At 40.6% G+C, this 20,633-nt stretch overlaps 1 protein-coding gene across 1 annotated transcript in view; it reads left to right on the forward strand.

Annotated features, from left to right (window-relative positions):
- Positions 1-1,047: 1,047 nt before the first annotated feature.
- LOC120316821 (cyclic nucleotide-binding domain-containing protein 2-like) overlaps positions 1,048-20,633 on the forward strand; it is a 61,961-nt gene continuing 42,375 nt past the window's right edge. The window contains exons 1-6 of the mRNA XM_039362886.1: positions 1,048-1,098; positions 1,465-1,542; positions 6,775-6,863; positions 9,345-9,507; positions 10,345-10,428; positions 18,800-18,864. Coding sequence (XP_039218820.1) covers positions 1,048-1,098; positions 1,465-1,542; positions 6,775-6,863; positions 9,345-9,507; positions 10,345-10,428; positions 18,800-18,864 — 530 coding nt within the window. The remainder of the gene's footprint in view (positions 1,099-1,464; positions 1,543-6,774; positions 6,864-9,344; positions 9,508-10,344; positions 10,429-18,799; positions 18,865-20,633) is intronic.

Raw genomic sequence — 20,633 nt, forward strand, 5'->3', positions numbered from 1 at the left:
TGTACATATACACACACTATATATATATAGTGTGTATATATATATATATATATATATATATATATATATATATATATATAAAGACTGTGTGGCATTAGCTCTCATCCCATTCCTGCCATTAGAAGAAAGGAGGATGAAAGGGTCTTGAAAGAGTTGAGTGTCAGCGATAAAACGGTAGGAGGAGCGATCCGGAAGAACGATAGAAGGAAACGCAAGGAGAGTAACAAGGAAACATCACAAATTGACCGGCCAGGACCAGTGACGCAGTCCAAGGGCCGGGTGCAAATGTCAGCCAAACCCATTTAAGTCATCGTTGTTTACTGGCTTCTTAGCCCTGATGATGTTGGGAGCCTCCCAACGAAAGCTCAGCGGTTTTTAGTAAAGTATATTTTTATACCTAAATTCTCCTGGTGGTCGCATTTTATTTATATTATAAACATGCCCAGGAGTCGTATTTTTATTCTTTGTTAGCAACCTAAAAATGCAAAATGATGTCGCAGTTGGCGACTGCTGCTTGTGGATGGCTCTGGATTGAGCTGATACAGGCAAAAGAAAAGAAAAGAAAGAAGATTTCTTTCTCCCATATTTGGGCTGATAGGGTGCACGTTCAAGGTAAATATATATATATATATATATATATATATATATATATATATATATATATATATATATATATATATATATATGTAGGGAAGAGTAACAAAGATAATAAGGGGTCTGGAGGCTAAACCATATGATGAATGGCTAAGCCTAGGGAACTAGGTATATATCTAGCCCAGGGGTAGGCAACCTTGGCTCTTTTATGACTCGTGGACTTCAACTCCCAGAATTCCTGAGCCAGCATGGCTCAGCTTGGAAACCTCTCCCTTTCCCCTCAGCGTGGCTGGCTCAGTAATTCTGGGAGTTGAAGTCCACAAATCATAAAAGAGCCAAAGTTGCCTACCCTGGGTCTAGCCTATCAAAGAAAAGGATTAGTACTTGAAGGGCTGTCACAAGGAAGAGAGTGTTGATTTATTTTCCATAGCACTGAGGGCAGAGCAAGAAGCAATGGGTGGAAACTTGTCAGAGGGATATTCAATAAGACGGAATTTCCCGAGAGTAAGAATAATTAATCAATGGAACAGCTTACCTCCTGGAATTGTAGATGCTCCGTCACTGGAAGTTTTCAAGAAAATATTGGACAGCCATTTGTCTGGGATTCAGTAAGGTCTCCTGGCTTGGGCAGGGGGTTAGACTAGATTCTAGAAGATCTCCAAAGATCCTTCCAGCCATGTGATTCAATGACTCTACAGTATAATACCCTATTATTTATTTCTTGAATATCGTCAAATCAAGATAAACACAGACATGAAACTAGCTGTGACTGCAGTGCATACCTGTGTATCGTTCATACTCTCATGTCACTAGGGGAACTGTTTAATTACTGTAAATATCCTGGATAATGTTTACATTTTCTTTATGTAGCAAAATAAAGATTTTGAAAGACTTATACATCTCTTACGTATATGTCCAAATGAAAGAACACCAAAAGACATTCTGCAGGTAAGAGATTAAAAAATAACTATGAACAATTATTTGATTGATAATTTTGAACACAATAATATGGATAAAATGTGTAGACAATTCTTGCTTATACAAGTATTCAGTCATTTCACTTATTTTTAACATCTGTTCTATACATTCTGTCACCCTTTTCCCCAAGTCTCCCAAAAGATAGTAGCCATTATTGTATGTAAATGTTGAATCATATTATTCATTTATTAAATGAAACACCCTGTAGTTCCAATGATATCTATGCTAATATTTTTATATTTTAGTTGTGGCAAATTTATCCTTCCCTCTAAGAGGAAAGGAGATTTATGTGACTGGAGGGGTTTTTTATAGCCAAGAAATATTTCTTAATAATAAGCTGCATATAAAGACTTAGACCATTGTAATGATAATTCTGAACTGACTTCTCTAACAATGAGGTTACAAATTTTTAGAAATAATAGTACAGTATTATTGTAAGGCATGTGAGAGATTTTTAGATCTTTTACCTCTATTTCTATGCAGAGATCCAACAAATATATATGCTATGTCGGCTGCAACTTGCAGAGCACTGTATGACATACAGTCATACTGTATGACAGGGGTCTTCAAACTTGGCCCTTTTATGACTTGTGGACTTCACTTCCCAGAATCCCTAAGCCAGCGTGCCTGGCTGAGGAATTCTGGGAGTTGAAGTCCACAAGTTATAAAAGGGCGAAGTTTGAAGACCCCTGCTGTATGATAAGGGAAATGCTTAGTTTTCCATTTGACAGAGAAATGGGAGGGAATATTTCACTTTAGAGAACTTGCCTCTGATTTTGGAAGGAGGTGTAATTAGGAAATTCTACGGCATTTGGGATACTATCCAACAAAACCTAGCTTTTGTAGTTTTAATATGCTATGTAATTACTTTCACGTACTACTATATAAAGACACATTTTGTTAACTCTCTGTATAATAGACAGGCTTTTAGATCTCATAGATTTTTTATTTAAGTGTTTCAATATAAAAGCTTTTCTGTAAAGCTGATAAATATTGACAAGCGTTTTATCTTTTAACATTACATTATGAAATGTAACCTTACATATTGGGGCATTAACTAACAAGCTATGGTCTGTTTATATCTAAACCTATGCCAGAGATTTGTTTGACTCAATAAATATATGATTTATAAATCATTATTTCTTGCAACATTGACAATATTAGCAAAGTAAAATTATCCATCAGCTAATAATTGGCCTTGCTAGTGTAATTACTTGGATTTTTCCATTGGTAATTTGTCACAGAAATCATTTTAAAGAAAACATGATTCCCTGATTGGGAGTTCCTTGACAATAAAAACCATAACTGTTAAATTAGAAGTTTCTAGGAAACCTGATCTGTAGTTGTCTTTTTTCATATCTGTTCTCATTACTCACATATTTCATGAGATTCTGTGTGTTTTATGGACGCAAGAAAAATGTTTCATTGATTTTTAATAAGAGATCAACTTTAATTTGTTAAAAATATTGCTTTCGTTGCATTGTGATAAACTTTCCGTAACTTGCTGCATCATAGATGTGTCATAATTGCAAAAACTGTAATTCTCTGCTTTAGTCAAACTAAAATTAAAATTAGAATAGACATATAAAGAATTCTGGGAGCTCCAGTCAAAACAAATCTGTATTGTACATGATTGTGGAGATTATATCTGATTTCTGATAGTTTTGCTTTTTTTGGAAACTTTGAATTATCCCAATTCAGTTCTCTTGTGTTTTTTTTATTATTAATTACAATTTATGGGGCATGATGCTTATTTAAATTTTTCACTAGAAAAAAATATTTTTCAACCTCAGTACTGTATTTTAGAAATCATCTCTTTGCACAGGTGGTATTGCTATCTTAAAAACATAAATGAAAACCAGCTCTTCAACATCTTCATCAACGATTTGGATGAGGGGATAGGTGGGGAAATAATCAAATGTGCAGATGACACCAAGCTGGCAGGAATAGCCAACACTCCAGAAGACAGGCTTAAGTTACAGAAAGATCTGGACAGACTTGAACACTGGGCACTATCCAACAAAATGAAATTCAATGGTGAAAAAAGTCCTACATTTAGGCAAGAAAAACCAAATGCACAGGTATAGTATAGGGCAGTGGTGGCGAACCTATGGCACGCGTGCCAGAGGTGGCACTCAGAGCCCTCTCTGTGGGCACGCATGCCATCGCCCTAGCCCTGCCTCCCCCCATGGCCCCCCTCTCCAGCAGCCCCCCTGGAGGAGAGTCGCCCCCAGGCAAGGCCTCCACGGAGCAGTGCAGCCAAGGACATAGCCAGCCAGCAGGGACAAGATTCTGCTCTCACTTCACATAGTGTGCAGATGATGCTGCGGGGTGTGGGCGGAGGGCGTGGCTGCCATGGCGCTGCAGGGCTGTCTGGGCAATCTACTACAGCGGGCCATTGAGGCGGTGTGTGGCCCTGTGGGCGGGCGGAGCAGGGGGCGGGCGGGATCAGAGCAGGCAGGGCAAGAGGTAGAGCGGGGATGGGGGGGCGGATTTGGGGCACTCGGTCTCTAAAAGGTTCGCCATCACTGGTATAGGGGGTACCTTGCTCAATAGTAGTAACTGTGAGAGGGAACTCGGAGTCCTAGTGGATAATCACTTAAATATGAGCCAGCCATGTGCTGCAGCTGCCAAAAAGGCCAACACAGTGCTAGGCTCCATTAACAGAGGGATAGAATCAAGATCACGTGAAGTATTAATACCACTTTACAGTGCCTTGGTAAGGCCACACTTGGAATACTGCATCCAGTTTTGGTCACCACGATGTAAAAAAGATGTTGAGACTCTAGAAAGAGTACAGAGAAGAGCAACAAAGATGATTAGGGGACTGGAGGCTAAAACATATAAGGAACGGCTGCTGGAATTGGGTATGTCTAGTTTAATGAAGAGAAGGATAAGGGGGGACATGATAGCAGTGTTGCAATATCTCAGGGGCTGCCCCAAAGAAGAGGGAGTCAAACTATTCTCCAAAGCGCCTGAAGGCAGGACAAGAAGCAACGGATGGAAACTAATCAAGGAGAGAAGCAACCTAGAACTAAGGAGAAACTTCCTGACAGTTAGAACAATTAACCAGTGGAACAACCTGCCTCTAGAAGTAGTGAATGCTCCAACACTGGAAGTTTTTAAGAAGAGACTGGACAGCCATTTGTTTGAAATGGTATAGGGTTTCCTGCCTGAACAGGGGGTTGGACTAGATGACCTCCAAGGTCCCTTCCAACTTTATTATTATTATTATAAGAAACAAATTATCTAGCTTTTGTGATTATTTTACGTGCTTAAAAAGAAGTTCCCATTCCTTTTTTTCTAACAGATTGATAGATTTTTTTTACAAGCTTTGAGGATTAACATGTAAACCAGAGACCAGCCATACAGACTTTTAGCATACAACATAGACCACAAAACGAAATAAAAATAAATGCTTTAATTGGAACTTGATTGAAATCTTGCATGATCTCAAGTGAGAATGGCAAAACTTATCAGATTTGTCAGCAGTATGATGTGTGTATGAAAAGGCCAAAATGTCACATATGTTGTTGTTCTGTAGAAAGAAAGTTCTTACACCACTGACAGACTTTGTGAACGACAAGTTAGGAACAGTTGCCTCAGAAAGCTAACCCAAGTTATACTGAGGCAATGCAGAGTCAGTTTTATGAACAAAACACAGTTGTGATGTGTCAGCTTGTTATCCAACCCGTATAACAATAATTCTATTAAGTATTGTTCCTTGAATTGAATGTGTCATTTGGGATATGTCACAGAGTGCTTGCTACTCCATTAAAACAGACTTCCTTTTAGACAGTCTGAGAAAAGAGATGATATTTTAAAAGGACATAAAGTAGAGGTAAAGTAGCGAGGCTGGAAGTTTGTCCCTGACAAGGAAACAGAAAGCACTGATACTTTTCCTGATTTTGGATGAGATCTGAGAGTAAATATTAAGTTTACAGTTTCTGCCTAGCGCAGAGGTCCCCAACCTTTTGAGTACCAGAGACCAGTTCTGTGGAGAGAGATTTTTCCACAGACCGGAGGCTACGTGGCTTTGTGTGCTGCCTGCATCTCACGGATCATGCTTTGCTTGTTTATGCGGCCCGGTTGCTGGCATGCTACAGCCCAGTACTGGTCCATGGACCGGGGGTTGGGGACCCCTGGCCTAGAGTCACTGAGAGTTGGATGGCATACATGTTTAATTATGGTTTGTCACAAAGTCAGATATTCAAACTGGATTTGGCATTTTTATCCACCTATCCAGTCCTTCCCAAGGACCTGGGAAGGTGTGGATGTTTTATGGAAGAGGTCCCCAACCTTTGGGCTGGGGCTCACTACCGGGCTGTGGCCTATTCGGAATTGGGCTGCATGAGTGGCGGCCTGGATCGTGTGCGTGCAACTCAATTTGCGCAAGAGATAGTCTGGCGGATCCATCACTTGTGTGCATGCTGGTTTACCACTCACACAAGGGCTGCATGTGTGTGCACGTCAGCCTACCGCTCGTGCAGCCCAGTTCTCCTCTTTCAACCCCAGCCAGGCTGCCAAGCCACATAGGTTATGGTGTTAGAAGTATCGTCACAGGATGTAAGCTGTTCCAAATAAAGTTGCAGTTGACTGATGGTGATTTTGTCAGTGCCAATGTTGTTCAAGTGATGCTCCAATTGTTTGGAGATTACACCCAAGATGCCTATTACTATTGGGTCTACTTTTGGATGGCTTTTTGCCACAATTGTTCTATTTCTATTTGCAGACTTTTGTGTTTTGGTATCATTTCCAGTTCCTTCTCTTCCATTCTGCTGTCTCCAGGTTATCATTATCATTCTGGGATACTTAGAAATGTCACCATATTAGGCTGTTTAATTTCTTTCAAAGCTAGGACAAAAGCTTTGCTCCCCTAATATTCTTTGAAAATTGTTAATAGATTCTTACATCTGCGAATTTTAAAGCTTAGAGATCCTATCACTGGGTTTCTTAGTTAGAAAATAAAAATTCTTTGCATTCAGTTGTAATAAAATACACACCTCTCCATTTGCCATGCACCAAGGAAGAAAAGATGTGGCCTAACAATCGGAATGACTTAGTCTCATAAAGCTAAAATGAGGCAGGCCACAATATTTAGAACATTAAGATGTTGAAGATGTGCATAGTGATACATCGATAGTGCCTTGCCTTCAATACCTGTATTGCTTATAAAATATGTTTTCCTCCTGCCCCCCGCAGATGCAATTGTGCTTGAAGACAAACAGAGCTTTTCGCAGCTTCCCCAGCAATGCACAACAGAAGCTTTGCCAAGCTTTCATCTACCAAAAGTAAGTAAAAAGCCTGGGTGATAAAATAGGACAGCAAATGAGATCCAGTCCATAAGCTCTCTTCAGAAAGCTAGGTCAGAAGGTGAATGTTTTTCAAGAAAGCTAAAAATTTTCCAATTAAATATTTATCGTTCTTTAGAAATGACCTGCCCCATTAAAATAAAATATTGACAGATGGAAGCTACACAATATTACTTTGGTATTCCATGATTCAACAGCCGCCTTCTAATGGAATGCTTCTAGACCTTTGGTGACTAAGAAAATTACAGTATAGATGGCTGTTACTTTGAAAGATAATGTATAAAGCTCATTAAAGGTGTGTATTGTTTTTTTTCCTAGCTGGCACTTTACAGCTTGTCTATAAAGTTTCCTACGGATCTTCATTTAGTAAAGTGAACATTTTCAAGATGAGGACAAATATTAGAGGAGATTATTTAGCTACGATGCCTAGTTTTGTTTGCAACTTGCATAATTCACAGATGTATTTGTTGGCCCACTCACCTGATGCCTCAAATACCCTTTAAAAATGAATGAATTCAAGCACTTTTAAAAAATTGGCCTTTATTATTTTTTAAATGGATTTTTTTAAAAAATGGTTCAGAATTATTTTAGGAATGTGGCAGGACTGCGATTTTATAAGTGTAAGGAAATATATTCTTTGCGAAGATGGATCCTCTTGATTAATGCTAGAAATGGACAATTGTTCAGAATGTAATTTGGAGGCAGTGTTGTCATTTTCTTAAAGAAGCTGCGCTGAAATATATTTGAAGAGATGGAAGTGACTTTGCTGAACTCAGATGTATGGCAATACAATAGCAATAAGCATTTAGACTTATATACCGCTTCACTGGGCTTTACAGCCCTCTCTAAGCAGTTTACAGAGTCAGCGATTGCCCCCAACAATCTGAGTCCTCATTTTACCGACCTCGGAAGGATGGAAGGCTGAGTCAACCTTGAGCCGGTCAGGATCGAACTGCCAAACGGCTGGCAGTTGGCAGACAGCAGAATTAGCCTGCAATACTGCATTCTAACCACTGCGCCACTATGGCCCTTCATGGCAAAGCAATGAAGTTCATGAATATTTTGTGTCAGATTATACCATTTCTAAAATTGCAAAAAAATATCATTTTCCACTTAATAAAGGAAAAACCCTTCTAAATATTAGTGTAATGATGCCTTAATTCAAATAAAGTACCAGAGCAATTATGTTGCTAGGCTTCCCTGCATTGTATCCAATCAAAAACAAGAAAAATCTTTACAGAGGGATGCTAAAAAGAGATGCAAAGTATCGCCAAAACTGAACACATAACAGAATAATCAGAGAAGCCATCGAGATAGAAAAACGCCCACACAACATGAACAAACAAGATGATACCTCCCGCCTACCAGCCATTTGGAAACCCGCCCTTATTGACAAACGAGTCCCTAACACAAAGAATGACATCAGACCCACACTTACAAAAGCCACACAGGATGTCACCACCACACGTCCACAGAAAAAGCAAACCCAAACCGACACCGATGATGAGGCACGACCACAAACTAGAAGCCAGACCACAGCTGCATCATTAGCCATTTTAAACCCCTCCAATCCATACATGAAGCAAACTGACACCCACCATGAAGATAAGGCACAACCACGAACGCAAAGCCAAACAATAGCAATGCAGCTCACCATCTCACATCCCCGTGCAACTCAGACTAACCTGAGCACAACAAAGCCCCCACCCAGAACACTCTCCCAACCAATCAGAGCACAGCCAACCCCTCATCCAATCAGAGCACAGCCAAGCTCCTAACCAATCAGAACACATCTCCATCCAATCAGAACACAGCCAAGCTCTCATCCAATCAGTTCATACCCCCATTGGCAGTTAAAAGAAGAAACAGCTACGATCACACATTGCTCCTAGAAGCTGAAAACACCAGCCTGAAGATAATGAATGAGACTTTGTCGAAACGTCGCCAAGACACTTCCAATTTGATGCAGGAGAAAATCCGAATAACCAAAGACCTACATATATATGTGTGTGTGTGTGTGTGTGTGTGTGTGTGTGTGTGTGTGTGTGTGTTTTCTGAGATTTTCGTGGGTGTTTGTATGTAGGTCTTTGGTTATTCGGGTTTTCTTCCGTGTAAAATTGGAAGTGTCTTGGTGACGTTTTGACAAAGTCCCATTCGTCATCTTCAGGCTGGTGTTTTCGGCTTCGTGCTCCTAGAAGCACGAAACCGAAAACACCAGCCTGAAGATGACGAATGGGACTTCGTCGAAACATCGCCAAGACACTTCCAATTTTACGCGTGAGAAACCCTGAATAACCAAAGACCTATACATACATACATACATACATATATATATATTATAATGACATATTCCTAAAGATTTGTCATCTATTCCATACACGGATATCCCTTCTTAAACATTGGTTGCTGATTGCATTCTAAATATTTTAGGAAATGACTTCTAAAATATTGTTTTTACAGGTATATAGCTGGAACAGTCATTATGAAACAAGGACACATGGCCACTGAATGTTACTTATTGTTGTCTGGCAAGCTGAAATTTATGATAACTAATGAAAAATTTGAAAATGGGATTTTGGCCTCCGAAGCATTATATGAACTGGAAGAAGAAGATTTCATAGGGGTAACTACTTTCCTCTTTATAAAATAAAATAATTTGTGCAGATGCCACTTTACAGCGTAGAGCAGGGGCGTCAAATTGGTGGCCCGTGAGCCAGATGCGTCACACGCAGGCCACACCCACCCCAGCTCCGCAAAGGCAAAAAACGCTGCGATACGTCACGCTATGTCACGTGACGCGATCTAGCTTGACACCCATGATGTAGAGAGTTAAAACACAAAAGAGAAATGTGCCACGAATAATATTAAACTTGTATTAAGAAAGTATGTATAACGATTTGATTACTAGGGATTTTAAATGTTTCCAGTAAATAATCCAATTTCTATGGAGTGTAAATAGTTTTCATGGAAAAAAGAGAGCACCCATTGAGAAAGGAACCATGGCAAAATGGGACCTCTGATTCCCAACCCAATTGGGCAGGCCAATAAGATACCATGGCCAACAGTATCAAAAGTTGCCAAGAGGTCTAAGAGAACACGTTCCCTTCATTCAGGTCCCAACATCGATCATTCAGGAGAGTAACCAATGTCGCCTCTGGCCCAGACTCTAAATAATTCATTTATATAGACCAGGGGTCTTCAAACATGGCCATTTTATGACTTATGGACTTCAACTCCCAGAATTCCTCAGTCCACAAGTTATAAAAGGGCCAAGTTTGAAGACTCCTGATATAGACTGTGCAGCTGATTGGCCTCATCATCTCAACAACCTTCTCCAAAGAGGAGACATTGGATACAGAATGATAAGAGTAATTTTGATATAAGTGACTAATATGCTTTTTGTACATTCAAATTAGTAAATTTATAGAAAGGTAGACTCAAACTACTCTTGTATTTCAAGGAAACCTGTCTATTGACTAATACGAGACGTCCTGCTTCAGTTATTTGTAAATCTGATACCGAACTTCTTGTGATTGACACAAAGGTATGGGATATAGACTTTTTTTTTCATACAAAATATTTTAAATTTGGCAGTGTCAGCATTTGCTTGAAGAGGTCCATTCCAGCTGTAACATTGATGTACACAATATCATTAGCAAAATTGTTTTTGTTTAATCCAGTGGTTCTCAACCTTTCTAATGCCGCGACCCCATAATACAGTTCCCCATGTTGTGGTGACCCCCAACCACTTATACATCACCGGGTGCCAGGGATGTGGCCAAAGAAAAGGGGGGGAAAATGGCGGACAGCCTTGTTTGGCGACCCCCATGAAATGGTCGTTCGACCCCAAATGGGGTCCCGACCCACAGGTTGAGAACCACTGGTTTAATCTGTTTCCGAGATGTTGGTTTGTTGCAGCACCAGCAAAAAGTTATTTTGTAGTATGGTAAGATCTAGTGCAAAGGTCCCCAACCTTTTGGGCACCAGGGACCAGGTACATGGAAAGAGGTTTTTCTGCGGACCGGAGGGGATGTGGTTTTGTGTGCTGCCTGCATCCTGCAGATGGGGTTTTGCTTGTTTATGCAGCCTGGTTGCTGGCATGCCACGGCCCAGTACTGGTCCACGGACAGGGGTTGGGGTCCCCTGATTTAGTGCATGAGTTAAAGCATAAATTTCTGCAGACCCTTTTAATACAACAATTTAACTGGATGGTGGATTATATGGGAAGGAAAGGAAACTCAAAAGGTGAATCAGGATGAGTAAGCCATCCAGCTCTGTTTGTGATAATACTGATTGTAACATCGTGGATTTTAATTTTTTTCAAAAATATTTGCCACAGAGGAAAACCATTAAAATGGTAGGAAGTACCAACCTACCAGCTGTACCTTCAGCAGCTGAGCGGAATAACTGATAACTGTAGATCAGTCTCTTCCTTTAGAACGATGTACAACATAAAAGTTCATCAGATCGTTGATTGTAATGATAAAGAAATTATTTTAATATTAAATTTAATTACAGCGGCAAGGTTGTTGATGGACAATATTGGAAGCAGGAATTTTTGCCTACCTTGGAGGAATGGTTTTTAAAAGTTTCTTATTTATCTGAAATGGCAAAAATTTCTGCTTATCTGAAAGATCAATCGCAAGAGAAATACCTTTTGGTGTGGCAAAGATGGATAAACTTTATACAGTATAAGTATGATATTAAAAGATATTATTTAGCTTTTGAATAATTTATGGTTTAAAGTTTAAGACAACAAGTATTTTTTTATTGTATATATATATATTGGACTTTTTTGTTATATATATATATTGGATTTTTTTTTAATGTAATTTTTGTTTTAGGTTTACTTAAGTTTAAATACTTTGTATTTTTAGTTCTTGTTAACCCTGTATTCAGCTCTGGGAAGAGGGGGGGAGGGATTTTGGGAGGGCTGGGAAGTAGTGGGAGGGATATTATTGTAAAATTGTAAAACTTTTAATAAAAAAAAAATGTTTATCAGATCGACAGGGAAGAGGAGATCACCAGATCACCTGTGTCATTAATACAGGGCTGTAGAGCAGTGATGGCTTTTAGAGACTGCCCAAACTTGCCGGGTGCCAGGTGGCCGTGGCCCACTGGATGGGCGTGGCTGTGATGGTCATAGCAAATTGGGTGGGTGTGGTCAAGGTGGGCGTGATCACCTCAATGTTGCTCGTGGGGAGGGATGCCTGTGGGGGCCGGGCAGGGTTGGGGTCTCTGGCAGGTGGGGCGGTGGGAAGGAGGCTCGTCCTGCAGGGCGAGGCAAGGTGAGGCAGGGCGCCGGTGCCATTGTCACAGCGCAAGGTGAGGCAGGGGCCGGGACAGCTGCTGCCTGACACCATCGGCCCCTGCACACAAAGGCCAGTGAGCGCATGGGTCCTGGGATGCATCCAGCCACGTGGGACCTTAGCTGAGTTAGTGGGTGGCTGGTTGAAGAGGGACGGTTGCCATCTCCGGGGCATGGCGCGTGTGCCCACAGAGAGGGCTCTGAGTGCCGTCTCTGGCATGCGTGCCATAGGTTCGCCACCACTGCTATAGAGCACTGATATGATACAAGGGAAAGGAATACAGGTAGTCCTCAATTTATGATCACAATTGAGCCCAAAACTTCTGTTGTTAAGTGAGACATCTGTTAAGTACATTTTGCCCCATTTTACGACCTTTCTTGCCACAGTTGTTAAATGAATCACTGCAGTTGATATGTTAGTAACCCAGTTGTTAAGTGAATCTGGCTTCCCCATTGATTTTGCTTGCCAAAAGATTGCAAAAAAGGATCAGGTGACCTTGGGACATAAGTATGAACCAGTTGCCAAGCATCTGAATTTTGATCGCATGATCGTGGGGACGCTGCAAAGGTCGCAACTGTGAAACATGGTCCTGCGTCACTTTTTTCAGTGCCGCTGTAACTTTGAACGATCGCTAAATTGAACCGTTGCACTTCGAGGACTACTTGTATGCACCAACATTTTCAGAAATAAGATGGATTTCCCACATGCAGGCCTCTTGGAAATTTCCAGAATATGTATCCCACTACAGGAGATAGTCCAGAGCAAGCAACAACTAATTTCTCACTCACTCTATTTCTGACGGAAGCCAACTCTATAAGCGCCCCGAGCAAAAAGGCAGAACGTGTGATATTAATTGTATTAATTATTTAAGACAGCGTCCTCATTTATGCTTTCAACCACAGTCCTGTGAAAGAAGTAATGTATGAGCCAAAGCACCTGCATTGTTGCTGGTTCCTCTTGAAGACTTGCCCATCTATTTTCTCTTCCTGAAAAAAGAGGCGACAACAGCAGAAGACAATGAATGAGTGGAGGCTGCCAGGGATTTGGTGCATCCAGATTGTTTCCTATTTGAGGCTGTTTCTTCACAAATGATGAAGATTTACACTGTCTTCAGAGCATCACCTAGTCCAGGGGTCTTCAAACTTGGCCCTTTTATGACGTGTGGACTTCAACTCTTAGAATTCCTCAGCCAGCCATGCTGGCTGAGGAATTCTGGGAGTTGAAGTCCACAAGTCATAAAAGGGCCAAGTTTGAAGATCCCTGACCTAGTCATTACTCGTTAGTGTTATTTGAACATAATGATGGATGAATGGCTCTAGAACAGTGGTTCTCAAGCTGTGGGTCGGGACCCCATTTGGGGTCGAACGACCATTTCACGGGGGTCACCAAACAACGCAGTCCACCATTTTTTCTCCCTTTTCCTTAGCTGTGCTACTCCCTTTTATTCTATTGGCTTTTGAAAGCTAATAGAATAGACTCTCTTGAATAGAGTCTAATTCTATGGGCTTTCAAAAGCCAATAGGAATTGTCCAGGCTGTCTCTGCCCTGCTGAGCCCGCCAAAAGTCCCATTCTGCAAACAGTGCTGCACCAGTTGAGTAGCCCTCAACTTACGACCGGTTGAGTAGTCCTCGACTTACGACCGGTTGGGGGTCGCGGCATTAAAAAGGTTGAGAACCACTGCTCTAGAAGATATTGTCCTTAGTAGACAAATAGCAATAGCACTTAGACTTAGATACCGCTTCATAGTATTTTACAGTACTCTTAGCAGTTTATAGAGTCAGCCTCTTGCACCCAACAATCTGGGTCTCATTTTACTCACCTCGGAAGGATGGAAGGCTAAATCAACCTTGAGCCAGTGAGAATTTAATTGCAATTACTGCAATACTGTATTTTAACCATTGCACCTCCACGGCTCTTATGACGCAAATGGCCGAGGCAACAGAGCAAATCATAATCCTTTCCTCACTCCCTTGAGTTACCATATCCTTCAAGATTATTTTGTACCCAAAGCACAAGTTTGTATAGTTATTTAGTAGAATGCAAGTAAAGGGTTTACTGACACTTCCTGAAAAGAAAGACTGGTAGAAATTTAAGAGAATTTGCGGTTTGGAAGGAGTGCTAGGAGAGGTAATGGACAGCTGAATAGAAAGAAAGAGGGAGGGGAATGGAAGCACTGGTGGCTATTCTGTACTTAAGCTGGAAAGAGATTTTTGTGATCTTTAGAGAGAAACACCTTATAAGCATCAATTTGACATGTGCAAATTCAATTTAATTAAACAACAGTTTTGCAGAAGTTATATTGAGCTATCTATATTTTAAAGATTTCTTGACATGGCAATAAAACATATTCCTCTGGCTATCCAAGGTCCAAATTATAGATCTGTGTAATACTGTCATATAATTTTATGTGTGTTATGTTGTAAAGGCTCATTCAAAGAAAATAAGAATTGGATTTTCTTCTCTTAGTCTTCAATTCTATTCTGGTCTGGATCCAAAATGCATTTTAATACACTAGAAGTGAAAGTGGATGGTTTCTATTTTGCACCTGGGTACATTTATAATCCATTAGTTTGCCATATTGTTCATATATTTCTGTAATGATTCTCATTAGAAAATTTTATGCAGAAGTGCAAATGGGAACAATGAAAGAACATTATGCTTTAATAATCTCTGAAAACAACACAGATATTATATTTTTCATTCAATCTCTTGTTATTATTTGTGGAATAATAATAATAATAATAATAATAATAATAATAATAATAATAATAATAATATAGAGTTGGAAGGGACCCCCTGATCAGGCAGGAAACCCTACACCATTTCAGACAAATGGCTGTCCAGTCTCTTCTTAAAAACTTCCAGGGTTGGAGCATTCACGGCTTCTGGAGGCAGGTTGTTCCACTGGTTATTTGTTCTCACTGTCAGGAAGTTTCTCCTTAGTTCTAGGTTGCTTCTCTCCTTGATGAGTTTCCATCCGTTGCTTCTTGTCCTGCCTTCAGGTGCTTCAGATTCTTGTGAGAATCACAGGAGAAAGAGTGATAAACTTTGAGAGGACCTTCATATTTTCGCTGATGTGCTTTTCTGACTAATAATCAGGAGATAGCCAGAAGTTTCATACAATTGTATGTTGATTTGTTAATAAGTTTGTCCATCAAATGGAAAGTATGTGGTAAGGCAAAGGTTGATAAGATCCATGATGTTGGGTGTCTCAGTCTTTGTGCATTTGGTTAAGTTGGATGTCCTGTGGAGCAATATCGTCATAGATTCTTTGGCTAATTCTGGGTCAATGGACATGAAAAGGACTGTCATAGGTGATGTCATCTATTATCATGTCATTGATTCTCTGACCATCTTAGGTCCAAGCCAAGCCAAGTCCAAAAAAATGCTAGAGAATTCCTGGAAGTCTGGCACTCTGACAAATTGGCCATCGATAGAAACATAAACAACATCTACATAAGATACAAAAGAGACAATCAATAAACCAAAAAAGGGATAAAAAGACGAAAACATCTTCTCACCAGCAATCAACACTCAGATGATCACAGATTAACACCTGATTAACATCAGACCAACAATGAAGAAGTAAACAATACCCCAAACAAGGAATTGTAAAACAAACTAACAATAAACAGCACAACCAAAGTATTCTAAGACCACCCCCATCAAGATTGAGAGGGCAAGTCACTAGAACAGGGGTGTCAAACTGACAGCCCGCGGGCCGGGTGCATCATGTGCAGGCCACACCCACCCAGCTCCGCAAAGGCAAAAAACATCACGATACGTCACAATATGTCATGTGATGTGACCGAGTTTGACACCTGTGCACTTGAATATAAACTGAGAGCATACCCCACTCCTTACTAGCACTGATGTTGTTACCTAGTTTGGATAATGAAACGTCTACAAGAAAACCAAGCTCAGAGAGCACCAAGAATCCTTTATTTCAACCGTGAGCTACAAATATTCTCTTTATTGATAAGATTACTTTTTCAGAAATATACAAGTGACAGACTCTACAGGCTTTTGTGCTATAAAATTGGTGCTTCAAAAACAGTAGTAATAGTGGTTACAGAGCAGTTGGGTTAGCACAGTGGTTCTCAACCTTTTTAATGCCGCAACCCCCAACCGGTTGTAAGTCGAGGACTACTCAACCGGTCGTAAGTCGAGGACTACTCAACTGGTGCAGCACCGTTTGCAGAATGGGACTTTTGGCGGGCTCAGCAGGGCAGAGACAGCCTGGACAATTCCTATTGGCTTTTGAAAGCCAATAGAATTAGACTCTATTCAAGAAATGGTCATTCGACCCCAAATGGGGTCCTGACCCACAGGTTGAGAACCACTGGGTTAGCAGTTTCAGGATCTGGAATATGAGGAAATTGTGTAATTTAATATATTTTAAATGTTTAATTCTCGGAGGAAAAACATTGAGCAGGTGAAAAAGACTTCGGAAAGAAAAAAATCAACCACACTTTGCAACATTGCCTGCGTTGAAATAAATATCTACAGAATGAAAGTGTTAATAGTTTAGAATTTCTCATATATTTTTAATACGTTCTAGCTTTGGTAGCTGAATATGTAGTAAATGAAGATACAAGAGGATGAATCATCACGCTGGTAATACCGCCAGCATCAGACATTAACTTTAAATATTTATGTTTTTCCATGATAAAAGTTGTGACGTGCACTTGAAAGAGTGAAGAAGTTTCTCCCTGTTCAAGGCAAGGCTTTATATCACCTGGCATTGTGGCAGAAATTGATAGAGGCGGTAATATCCTTTCCTCGGTGGTTTCCAAATTCAGTTTGGAAGTTTGCTTGACCTTTTTACTATTGTAGTTGGCAGTTTGCTTGACCTCTTCACTATTACTAACTAAGAGATTGAGGAGAGTAACAGAAGTAAATTAGCTAAAAGGGGGGTACAGATTTCCCTGAAGACAGAAATGAATAGAGAGAAGTTTTAAGAATATTATGATGAGTGTGATCTTGTTTAGTCTGGTGTCTTGGGATTAACTTCTGATGGGTAAGTTTAAAATCCCAATTTTCGTTTATGTTTTACATCTTTGAAATAGACACATTAAGCAGCTTTTCAGATCTAAACCACCTTTAAATTTTAGACTAAGACTTCTCTTCCATGGCAATTCCCTCCTTCCCTTGCTTTTCAGATGTATTCACCTAAACCAGTGACGGTGAACCGTTTAGAAACCAAGTGGCCAAACTGCAACCCAAAACAAACTTATGCATCGTGAGTATCGGGTGGGTGTGGCCCATTGGGTGGGCGTGGCTGCGGTGGTAACAGCAGACTGGGTGGGACTAAAAAGTTCAATCAATTAATTCCAATTTTGCAAGATTTTTTTTTTTTCCGTGAGAAGTTGAAATTGACTGATTGATTGAACCTTTTTTTTTTTTTTTGCACATGGCGGTGGGGGCCTAAAGCGAAAAGGTTTTATAAAACCCAGCTGAAGGCCTAGGACTGGGGTGACAGCGCATGTGCCCACAGAGAGGGCTCTGAGTGCCACCTCTGGCACCCGTGCCATAGGTTCGCCACCACTGACCTAAACATTAATGTACACCTTTAAATTTGAACCCGTCTTAATTCTGACATTGAGGATTAATCTACCTGTGGGCGATATTTAACTAGCTCAGATTCAAATACAATACTATACAGGCAGTCCTCAAAGTACGACTACAACTGAGCCCAAGTTTTCTGTTGCTAAGCAAAACACTTATTAAGTGATTTTTGCCCCATTTGATGATCTTTCTTGCTGCAGTTGTATCGCTGTAGTTGTTCAGTTAGTAACATGGTTGTTAAGTAAATCTGGCTTCCCCAGAACTAAGGAGAAACTTCCTGACAGTGAGAACAATTAACCAGTGGAACAACCTGCCTCCAGAAACTGTAAATGCTCCAACACTGGAAGTTTTTAAGAAGAGACTGGACAGCCATTTTTCTGAAATGGTTTAGGGTTTCCTGCCTGAGCAGCGGGTTGGACTAGATGACCTCCAAGATCCCTTCCAACTTTATTATTATTATTATTGACTTTAGTTGACGGAAAGTCACAAAAGGGGATCACATGAACTGGGATTCTGTGACTGTCATAAATATGAATTAGTTACCAAGCATTTGAATTTTGATCATGTGATCATGGGGTTGCTGCAATGGTCGTAAGTGTGAAAAATGGTCATAAGCCACATTTTCAATGCTGTTATAACTTTGAACGGTCACTAAATGAACTCTTGTAAATCAAGGACTACCTGTACCAGAATATGGATAATACTTAAAAGAGAAGGATGGTGGGATTTACACCTAGCTAACATGACAAAGCGGAAAAAGAGATGGCAGTCACAATCTATGCCAGGGGTAGGCAACCTTGGCTCTTTTATGACGTGTGGACTTCAAATCCCAGAATTCCTGAGCCAGCATGGCTCAGCTTGGAAGCCTTTCCCTTTCCCCTCAGCGTGGCTGGCTCATGAATTTTGGGAGTTGAAGTCCACGAGTCATAAAAGAGCCAAGGTTGCCTATCCCTGACTATGCCATGGTGAAGAGGACTATTGTGAAGCACAAAATAGCTAATTATAAACAAATTTGTTGTTCCTTCTTCATTTAACAGGTTTTTGAATGTGCTCTTGCCAGCATAAGGTATGAACAATACCATGCAACTTGCTGCTTTTTAAGGTAACTGCTTTTTTTTTAAAGAAGTTTGTGTTTTAGACAAGCGATTAGCAACTGCAGACTTATAAAAGCAACTTTCTTTTTTACAATATCTTGAGATTGAGCTTTCTGGCTAGATTACAATAATTCCCTATTCATTCTGTGACTTTTGTATATAGAATGTATGCATTTGATAGGCAGCAATGTTAATTTCAGATAGTTTAGATCAAAACTAGTAATATGTCAATCCCAGAACTTTGAAATGTTATAAAATAAAAAGATCATTGGAAATAAAGGAAATAAAATAAAAAAACTAAACCATGTGATAATGAGAAGCATAAGCTTGCTTGCTTTAGTACAATTTCTGATACCTGGCTTGTATTTGGAAGACTTAGCATAATCAAGGGGGAAAAATGAAAATATCTTTCTTGCCATAAATCGCCTTTTCTTAAACTGTCCTTTAAATCAGAGGTCACCAACCTTTTTTGGTTGGCGGATTGGAGGGAAAGGGAGGGGGAAGTGATATACGCACTCATGCATGCGCGCACACATGGGGCCGCAACTATGCGTGTGATGCAAATGGGGTGGGGCTAGCGCTTGCGTGATATTTGCTAGCCCTGCCCCATTCTTGTGTACAGTGCTGTGTTTCCGTGCCCCAAGGTGTGGCGTTGGGATGTTTTCTTACCCTGAAGTGTGGCGGGATCCCATTTTCGTGCACTGAGGCGCAGGTTGTCCCATTTTCACACAGTGCGGCAGCGCAGCATCCTGTTTTTGCACCCCACAGTGCAGCAGCATCCCATTTTTGTGCCCCATGGTGCGGGGCATCCTGTTTTTGCACTGTGCAGTGCGGCATCCTTTTTTTGTGCCCCACGGCTAGCATGAGTGTGGGGTGTGTGCACGCACATGTGCCCGCACCGACCAGCCTGTCCCACGGCCCAGTGGCCAGCAGTCCACAGCCCACTACCGGCCCGCGGCCCACAGGTTGGGGACCCGTGCTTTAAATTATGCAGCTTGCAAAACACTGGCAGGCTGATTCTTACCATATATTCCGGCGTATAAGACAACTTTCGCAAGCGTTAAAATTGGCGCCGAAGTCGGGGGTCGTCTTATACGCCGGAAATACTGGTACTTGCCGGCTTATAAGACGACTTTCTAGGCATGAGACTCAGCGCCGAAGACGGGGGTCGTCTTATACTCCAGGTCGCCTTATACGCCGGCATATACGATGTTTTGAGCTGTAGTATAACTGCGGGGAAATAACACTCATCACCCTTACTTTTCACTCCTTCTTTAGAGTTAATATGCCAATGGCTAATTAGAGTCCTCGTGCCCCCACATAACTGTTCTTCTTCTTAAAGGAAAAATGGTGTGTGTAATTTCACTCTCCATTCAAAAAGATCATTTGTTTACACTGATGGCATTTAGTGTGCTTCGTATATGAATTCTCTTTAAGGAAAAGACACTTAGGAAAGTACTCACACCCCTGTCTTATGTTCATTCTGGAAATGAGAAATTCTGGTTGAATAATAATAATGTCAGGTGGTCAAAATTTGGCAACTGGACAGAGGACTGCAACTGGAAAGAAAACGTTACTACTAAACAAAGCTATAAATCAACCTAATTTAACAACCACAATTGAGACCAGCAATTCAGTAGTTAAGCAAAGTGGTTGTAAGTGCAACCACAGCTATGCTTATGATCTTACTTCAGCTTTGCTTTGTTTTGTAGACCCATAAGGGTCATAAATGCAAGGATTGGTTTCTTGCAAATATGTGGCAGTCACTAAGTGAGTA

The sequence above is a fragment of the Crotalus tigris genome, unplaced genomic scaffold, assembly GCF_016545835.1.
Source record: "Crotalus tigris isolate CLP2741 ecotype Arizona unplaced genomic scaffold, ASM1654583v1 scf7180000019483.1746242, whole genome shotgun sequence".
Lineage (NCBI taxonomy): Eukaryota > Metazoa > Chordata > Lepidosauria > Squamata > Viperidae > Crotalus > Crotalus tigris.